At 57.5% G+C, this 9,093-nt stretch overlaps 1 protein-coding gene across 1 annotated transcript; it reads right to left on the reverse strand.

Moving 5' to 3' along the window:
• Nucleotides 1–18: 18 nt before the first annotated feature.
• Nucleotides 19–8,867, reverse strand: ITGB1BP2 (integrin subunit beta 1 binding protein 2). The gene is made up of 11 exons (XM_063346238.1): nucleotides 8,329–8,867; nucleotides 8,063–8,112; nucleotides 7,907–7,963; nucleotides 7,214–7,362; nucleotides 6,911–7,062; nucleotides 6,632–6,690; nucleotides 5,639–5,709; nucleotides 5,298–5,400; nucleotides 2,989–3,108; nucleotides 2,465–2,527; nucleotides 19–429 (listed from the first exon to the last, which is right to left on the reverse strand). The coding sequence occupies exons 1-11, from the start codon at nucleotides 8,390–8,392 to the stop codon at nucleotides 175–177; spliced, it is 1,143 nt and encodes a 380-aa protein (XP_063202308.1). The 5' UTR covers nucleotides 8,393–8,867; the 3' UTR covers nucleotides 19–174.
• Nucleotides 8,868–9,093: the final 226 nt, after the last annotated feature.

The following is a 9,093-nucleotide window of genomic DNA, read 5'->3' on the forward strand; positions in this document are numbered from 1 at the left end:
ACCAGGAATTTCAGAGTATAACCTTTGCTCTGAGTTTTTATTACTTGCCCCTTCTGACCAGGGGAGAGGGCGTGCTGCAGCATGCTGCGGGCTGGGCCGGTTCCTCTGGAGCTGGTGCCAGGGTCCCTGGCAGCTCTGGAGCCAGTGCCGCTCAGCTGCTGAAGCACTTGACTGTCAGTTGCTTGGTGTTCCCATCTCCAGCTCCTCATCTTCCTCCTCTGACCAGCTCAAGCTGTCATCTGAGTCCTCCTCCTGCGCTGCCCCAGGCTCCCCCGTGTTGGCAGCCTCCTTCTCCTGCTGCTCGCCACGGGGCTGCGACCCGCTCCGGGGGAGTTCCAGCCTGGCCCAGGAGCCAGGGCTGGCTTTGCAAAGCGTGATCTCCACCTTGGTTGGGACCATGCTCACAAAGCTCTTCTCTATTTTGATGACCTAGAGAGAGGGAAAGGCGCTGCGAGCTGGGCAGAGGACGGCAGGCAGCACACGCTTGTCCTTCCCCTTACTGGCAGCCCCTCCTCACGTGCCCGGAGACAGAGCAGGATGGAACCTGGGCTCCAGCTGATCTTCACGGTGTTCTGTCCCAGCAGCAGCGCGGTGCTGGTGCAGTGCTCGGGAGAGCCCGGCCAGCTGCAGCCACGAGCACAGCCGCAGTGCAGCCGTCCCCCCGGGGCAGCGAGCTGCGCTGAGGCACGGGCATACCCACCACTGGCAGCACGCTTGGCTGCCCGCGGGCGCCAGCAGCACGCACCAGAAATAAAGGCAAGAAAAGCTCATGCAAATTCCCCGGTCTCACTGCTCCTCCCCAGCTAGCCAGCAGCTGCAGAATCGGAGAGCGCGTGTCTCCGCAGGATTGCCAGCACAGAAGGATCGCACAGGGAGACAGGGACCTGCTGGGCCCAAAAGACCCTTTGGGACAGTCTGGGACCAAACACAGAACACCTACAGAGCCAGCAGCAACATCCAGCTCCGCTCCTAGTCCAGGACTGATTGGTGCCACTGCTGGCAGCCTCCAAAACAGCCCTCCTTGCAACTCCTAAGGCATTTTCTAGCAGAGGAACACTTTTGGTCACGCTTTCTCAACGTTAGGTTAATGGTTAGACTCGATGATCTGAAAAGCCCCTTCCAACCTAGACAATTCTATGATTCTATGAGATGGCTATAAATGCTGGCACCTGGCAACCTGTCTCCCAGACCATCCCAGCAAGAGCAAGCCAGTGCTGTGGCAGCATTTAAGAGAAAGTAGTCCGGGTGCCTCAGGTAGCGCACAGCAGTCAGATGGGTTGTCCTGGGCTGAGCAACACAGGACTAATTTATCTTCTAATGCTTGGGAAAAACTGCATTTTTAGAAGACTCTAGTGTCTAAATTTGGGAAAATATTTACTTTATAGCCAGCTGTGGTGTGCGGGTTTCAAGGTCTCAGGGGTTTCGAGCTCCCCAGGTGCGGGGACAAAGAGGAGCGAGACCCGGGCACTTGCCCCAGGCTGCCAACAGGGTTATTTCACACCATGAACAGCACATCCAATAGACATTAGAAAGTTTGCTGAGGAGTTTCTCTCTGCCTTGCTGGCTGCCATCCTGAGCACTCCTTGCCCCAGTGCCGGAGCCCTGAGCCCTTCCCTTCCTCCCGCAGCCGCAGCACTCGCAGGGTCCCACATTGGCTGTCCCTGCGGGGAGTGCACGGCTCCTGCTGGGGAATGGGCTGGGGACAGTCCTTGTATATTTTATATTGGGATCAATAGTGGTTCTTTATTATTATTAATGTTTATTATTTAGTCTTATTCTATTCGATCTGTTTATATTTCAACCCTAGGGCTTCTTTATTTTTTTCCCCGATTCCCCTTCCCACCCAGGTAGGAAGGTGATAAAATAATTGTCTAAATGACAGTAAACTGTTGCGGGTTTCTCAAACTGTAACATGGGCACCAAGCCCAGGTGCAGTCCTGGCATAGCTCCCAGGGGATGCTACCACTATGGAATCAATAGAGAAAAACCTAGTTTCATCATCAGCCTTTGCTGCTATAGAAAACCGGAGCTCTGGAGATAAACAGGTCCTCTCTGCTGCGACAGCCATGGTGGGCCTGTGTTCTCCGCAGGGCTTTGAGAGCTGGCATGAACTGCACCGAGGGAGGGACTATGAAATGGCTGTTTGTTCCACAGATGTGCCAGCCAGGGAAGAGAAGGCGTCCCTGGGGCCGCAGCATTTCTATCTAATTTCTTCTCTAATACAGTCAAAATCTGCCTCATGCTCCATGCAGGGAAGGACTGTGCCGAAATTGCAGCAACAACCATCTTGCTGCTTTTTCAAAAGTCCGAGGATTCCTGACTATGCAGAGAGTCATTTTCCTTACGGGGAGCCTGTGTTTGGGGCTGCAAATGCTTCTCCCAGAGCACAGGCTGCCTCACAGCATCGCAGCCCAGCCCCACGCAGACTACTGGAGTAGGGAAATCAAAGCAAACAGGATCTTACCCCCCAGAGATCCATTTCCGCCTGGAAAATCTTATTCCCTTCAAAGATGACGTGAACCTCAAGCTGAAAGACCAACAGAAAATTGAGACCTGAGTGGGTAGCACAGCACTGCCAGAGCTCTTCCCCCCAGGCAGTGCAGCTGCCTTCCAGCACTGTAACGCATCCCACATCCCAGCGCTGGTGTAAGGCTCTGGCAATCCCCTCAGCACCTGAGAGCATTCCATCCCCTTCAGGGCATGCCTGGTTCACATCTGCCATCAGTCGAGGGATTCAAGGCCAGCAAAGCCACCCACTGAGCCAGAGTGGCTGGGCAGACGCTGCGGCAGCAGCAAAGCCATCAAGCTCTCAGTGGACTCAGGGATGGCAGGTCGGCAGTGCCATCCCCGGCTGGAGCAACAGACCAAGCGGGCCATCAAAGAACACCAGGCACTGGGCCGGCTCCTCAAAAGCTGGCCTGTTGGCTCATCAAAATCGGTTGCCGTGAAAGCCTGCATCCCCAACCCAGCTCTGCTGGCCCCACTCACCACGGTGCGGTTGGCTTTCACGCTGCTCAGGGCGGGCAGGGGGTTCTTGGCGTAGACCGTCACCACCACCTGGCTGCTGGTTTGGTGCCAGTCCTGCCGGCATGACACCACCTTCTTGTCCTGCAGGGGAGAGGGACCCAACATGGCATGGTGTCTAGCCCAAGCACACGCCAAACAGAGGTGACGTCTGTGCCGGAGGATGCTCCTTTGCACATCTCCTTCACAGAGCACCAGCTGAGGTTGGCATCACCTAAGCAAGATCAAGCCCTGCCTTCCATGCAGGTTTTTGAGGGGAGGTGGTTTATGCAAAGCTGGGCAGCCCCTGCCAGGCTGTCCCATGCAACATAGGGCATCTGTGCTGTGCTTGGGGTTGCTCCAGAAGAGCGTGTTAAGACCAGAGCCATCCCCTTCTCATTCCAGAGTCATTCTGCAGTGCCCAAGTTCATAGACACTGGGTGCTGTCAGGGAACTCGGTCCAGAAGGCAATGCAGGGGCTGTTGCTGGACATGGATCATGCCACCACGCTAAATTTGTGAGACAGATTAAACTGGCCATGTTTCCCTTTTCTCCCACAGGACCCCCACCTCGTCCATGCCACAGGCACCTTTGGCCCCACCAGGCGTTTCTGAGCATCACCAGGACACAAGACCCCTGGCAGCCCTCAGTTTTGCCAGCCAAAGAAACATGCAGGAGGAAACAATGAGTGTGGTGAGACACTGGCCCAGGTTGCCCAGAGAGGTGGTGGAGGCCCCATCCCTGGAGACATTCAAGGCCAGGCTGGATGAGGCTCTGAGCAACCTGATCTAGTTGAAGATGTCCCTGCTGACTGCAGGGGGGTTGGACTAGATGGCCTTTAGAGGTCCCTTCCAACCCAACACATTCTAGGATTCTATGATGCTATGAAACACAAAGCACCTATGAAACACTAGCACAAAGCATCTGCATCATAACATCACAGTTCATTCACTGCAGCCTCCTTTATACACACTGTTAGGTTTTCTGCTCCAGGGCAAAGAACTGTACTCAGGACTGGTGAGGCCCCACCTCGAGCGCTGTGTCCAGTTTTGGGCCCCTCACCACAGGAAAGACACTGAGGGGCTGGAGCGTGTCCAGAGAAGGGCAACGGAGCTGGTGAGGGGTCTGGAGCACAAGTCCTGTGAGGAGCGGCTGAGGGAGCTGGGGGTGTTCAGCCTGGAGAAAAGGGGGCTGAGGGGAGACCTTCTCGCTCTCTGCAACTCCCTGAAAGGAGGGGGTAGCCAGGGGGGGTTGGTCTCTTCTCCCAAGGAACAGGCGATGGGACAAGAGGAAACTGCCTCAAGTTGCACCAGGGGAAGTTTAGATTGGATATCAGGAAAAATTTATTTACCAAAAGGGTTATCAAGCACTGGAACAGGCTGCCCAGGGAAGCGGTGGAGTAGCCACCCCTGTAGGGATTTAAAAGCCGGGCAGACGTGGTGCTGAGGGACATGGGTTAGTGGTGCACTTGGCAGTACTAGGTTAATGGTTGGACTTGATGATCTTAAAGGTCTCTTCCAACCATAATGATTTTATGATGCACTTTCAGGGATATCCTGGGCTGCGCTGGTGCAACTTTCCCAGCTCAAACCTGTTTCCAGACAAGAGCTTTCCTGGGGAAACTTAGACACAGACACAACACCCGCAATATGGGGAACTGGGATCTTCTCCCCATTGTCCTGCCACAACACCATGTTGCTATGTAGATGAGGTCCCTCCTGGGAAGCAGTTGCGGAGGGAAAGCTTCATTAAAAACAAATTCAGATATCTGCAGTCATCTGTCAAAACTTTTGGGGTTTTTTTTGCAGGGCTTTTCCTGTGCTCAGCTGCCTGTCCCTTTGTGGCAGCCTGCAGCGCTGGCTACGCTGTGCCCAGGGCCAGCTCTGGCCTCGTTCAGCTTCCCATTGCACATCTGCCCATTGGGCGTGAGAGCTGACACATTTTGTGAATGCAGGAGCCGCGTTTTAAATGGTGGATGGGTGAAGATTAGGCATTCAAACCCACAGAATCCCAGACTGGCAGGGGCAGGAAGGGACCTCTGGAGATGATCCAGTCCCACCCCCTGCCAGAGCAGGGTCACCCACAGCAGGTGGCACAGGAACGCCTCCAGGCGGGTTTGGAATGTCTCCAGAGATGGAGACTCCACCACCCTGCACAGTCATCTGTCGGTAATGATGAAAATTAATATTCAATACAGAAACCCATGTGAATGCAGAGCAAGGGAAGAAGCACTCCTTGGGTGCCAGTAACGGCACTTTGCTCACGCGGGTCGCCCCCGCTGAGAGCCCCCTTACCGGCTTCCCGGTCCAGCAGTGCCGCCCTCTGCTGCAGCCCATCTGCTCCAGGAAGGCGCTGAAGTCCGTCGTTTTGACTCCACAGCAGCTCCAGTACTTCATCCTGGTGGGAGTGGGGTGACCTGAGTGGGGAGTGCCTGCGGGAGCGGGGACCACAGCGGGCTTTGGGGTGGCAGGGGAGAGCTGCTCAGGACCAGCGGCTCCCCCAGCCCGCCTGTCACCTGTGGGGGTGTCACCCACCACTGCACCGGCTGTGCTGCTGAAGCCACTCAGCCTTGCTATGCAGCACTGTGAGCCCTCAGCAGGGGCAGTTTGCTCCCCGGTAAAGCGTTGTTTCTTACCCCTCATGGAAGACAGGAACGCCTGGGTGGAAAGTACAAACCTCTGTGTTGCTCTCTGCGCCCTGGTAGATCTGTGGAGCGAGAAGCAGAGGAAAGTTTGGGCTGTGCCTCTGGCACAGCACAGCATGGTGCAGCCAGGCGTCTGCCCATTGGCGCCCATCCCTGTGTAAGACACAGCATGATGCCCAACATCACCCCTTCGCTGGGTCCGGCACCTGTGAGGCACTGGTCCCTGCTCCCTGCCGGCAGGGGAGCCACCCCAGCCTCGCCAGGACCCCAGTGTCATCCCTGCCACCCTGGCAGCAGCCCTTCCATGTGCCCTCTCCCAAATGCAGCCTGGTCCCAGCCTGAAGCTGGGCAGCGCCAGGACAGTGGGCAAGTTCAGACACCACAGAAACTTGCTCTGAGGTTCAAGGGGCTGTTTGTTCGTCCTGTCCCTTCCCCTCCTTCCCAGAGCATGCCAGTCTCCTGTCCTCATCCACCTCCTGCCTTTTGCTCCCTGCTCGCTCCCCTCTCTGCTGCTTTCCGAGCATGCTGGCCCTCCCGCAGCGCCGGCCCTCTGGCACACACATGGAGGCAGGCAGACGGTCCTACACAAGGTGGCAGCGGGACAAGACAGAGTGGGCGGACAAGACAGAGTGGGCTGTGCTGCATTAATTAAATGCAGGTGGGAATTATTCCATATGCATTTTACCTATATGCCCATATCCCGAATATGTTCTATATTTCATTGCAAGCAATTAGCAGCAGTGAAATGCAAATGTACCACCAATCCAGGAATTCTTTTGCAGGAACGTGGCTGGGAGGCCACAGAGGAACCAGCTCGGGATGACCAGGAGCACACGCGGCCTGTGGGCACTGCCACCTCCCACCCATCTGGCACCCTGCCCCACACCTGGTGGCCACGGGGAGACAAGCCCCCGCCCCAGACCTGCGATGCTGCCGGCCATGTGGCGCAGACTGGGCAAAGATGGGGCTCTGCCGGGTACTCACTGCCTTGCAGGCTGCGTTCTTGCAGGTGGTGCCAGCTCTCACCTGGACAGCCGCCTCCCCTGCGAGAGCAGCACAGCTTCACCCCGGGGCACGGGCCACACACGCCTGCCCCCAAAACCCCGCTGCCGCCAGCTCCCTGGAGTCGCACGCCCAGCCCCCCAGCACAGCCCACGGTGCCGCGCTGCTGAGACGCAGCTCTGAGGGCTGGCAGGTGGCCAGGTGTGCAGCACCCGCCGTCCTGCGCTGAACCCGCCACGCAGCACCCCGTGCTGAACGTACCATGTGCAGCCCTGCTGCCATCCGTCGGCTCATCACTACCCGCACAACCGCTCTCAGGTGCCTCGTCCTTGGAGGACAGGTTCAGTTTCTCTAGTGCCTGCTCCAGAGACCTGGATACTTTAATTGGCAGCAGTTGTCTTGGCTCATCAGAGCTGGGAAACAGCAGCAGCAAAGGCCCAGTGGGTTGGTTTTTTTTTTTTTTGCAACTTAAGTGTCGCTGCCTCTCCTGAGGAAGCAGCAGGGCAGGACACGTGCAGGAGAAGCGTCACAGCACGGTGACACTCTTAGCTAAGCCCATCTCACCTTGGTCTTTCCCGCTGCATCTTCTCAGCTGATTTTGGTCCTTGGATGATGAGCTCCTCCACTGGTTTGGCCTTTGGCTTGTCTGAGGTCTCCTCTTGTCTGAAAGGCTCCGGGGGCTTCTCCTTGCTGTGAAACCCCTTTGTGCATCCCTGAGCAGCAGAGGCAAGCCTGATGCCTGCTTTGCCCTCCCTAACCTGATGGCTGCTCCCAAACCCTGCAAGTTTCTGTGCTCTGGTGGCTCTGCGTCCTGCAGGGATGGGCTCTTACCCTGCACCAGGGCAGGGGCTGCATCTGCCGGGGCCAAGATGGTGTGGCAGCCTCACCAGAGCCACAGCAGACCAGTGGCTGGAGGGCAGCAAGAGTCTCCCCCACGTCCCCTGGCCTCTGCTGCCTCCTTCCCTCCCCCAGGCTGCTCAGACATTCACAGTTGTGCTGGTGCTTGGGGCATTTGTGTTCATCCAGCAGGATCCTGGTGGGGGATCCCAGCCCCTTCCAACAGCCTTGTCCGGGACTGCCTGCCCCACGCTTTGGGAGCAGCACCGTTGCTTGCAGGCTCCTCGGAGGTAGACAGGGAATCCCCTACCAGCAGGGCAAAGGGGGCAGCCTTGGTGCGGGATGGGGATGGGACAGGGTAGGGGCAAAGAGGAGAGAACGGAGGAGCAGAGGATGTATTTCGGCCGGTGGGCCGCTCACCTTTATGGAGAGGAACTCGGAGAAGTCTGTTGTGCGTTTCTTGCAACAAGACCAGCCCTAGCACCGGGAGGCGACAAACCGGTCAGGCACGGACAATCCCCCCCTGAGCACAAGGTCCCTCCCTGCAGCTGCAGCCCCAGCTCCTGCCCCACTCACCTTCAGGGCATCGTGGAAGATGGGGACGCCCGGGTGATACAGGCAGGAATCTGAAAAGGGAAAAGCAGGCAGAACCTTTCAGGAGGATCGATGCTGCCCACGAGCCACCCGTGACACCTGGCAGCTCCTGAGCCAGCTCCTGCTGCGTGGGCTGCCTGCGCTGGGCTCGGCTCAGCCCTGCCAAGGCCTCCATGGCCGAGGCCGCAGACCGGGAAAGCAGTAAGCCTTCCCGCTCACCCCGGCGCGAGGCAGACGAGCCCACTTACCCTCAGCGTTGTGCTCTGGGTCAAACCTCTGCCCGCAGCCCTTGTTGTAGCATAGCGACGCCATAGCTCAGGCGTACTCGTGGCGTCCTTCACTCCTTCCCCAAAAATCCCATCAATCTCATCCCTGCCTGTGATCCTGCGTCTGCTTCCCCGCAGTTTCCAGCCCAGGCGCCGGGAGGTGGCTTTGCCTATCTTTGGAGGCAGCTGGAGGAGGGGGCTGGTAACCAGAGAGCAGGCTAAAGATGGACATAGCGGCTCGGCAGCTGACGGGACCCGGCGCCCACGTTATCTCGAAAGGCATTTCTGTCCTGCCCCTGTGCGCAGCAGAGGAGATGGGCGCCGTGGGGCGACTCTGCACCTGGAGTGGGCAGAGGACCCCCCAGTGCCCACCACCCTGCGCTGGCATCAACCTGGCGCTCACCCTCGGCTCAGGGCAACCTGCGACTCGTCTTGACCAACTGCTCTCAGTTTCTTTAGCATTTAGAGAAGCAGCTGAAAGTTTCCTGCAGAAGAAGGGAAGAGACTTCCCGGAGTCCCAAGGCTAAACCTGAGCTGATCTCCCCCAGCCCCAAAAGGCACAACCATCGGTGAGACAGAGGTGCCAGCAGACCAAAGCAACGTGTGTGGCCAAGACATCTTTCAATGTTCAACCTAGGGATGAGATCTGATCTCTGGGAGATCATTACTGTCACAGAAAAAGAGCACAAAATGTTACGTGGGCCCCCCGTGCCCAGGAGGGGGTTGCTTGGACTCCCCACTCCCATT

Source organism: Chroicocephalus ridibundus, chromosome 9, assembly GCF_963924245.1.
Source record: "Chroicocephalus ridibundus chromosome 9, bChrRid1.1, whole genome shotgun sequence".
NCBI classification, from domain to species: Eukaryota; Metazoa; Chordata; class Aves; order Charadriiformes; family Laridae; genus Chroicocephalus; species Chroicocephalus ridibundus.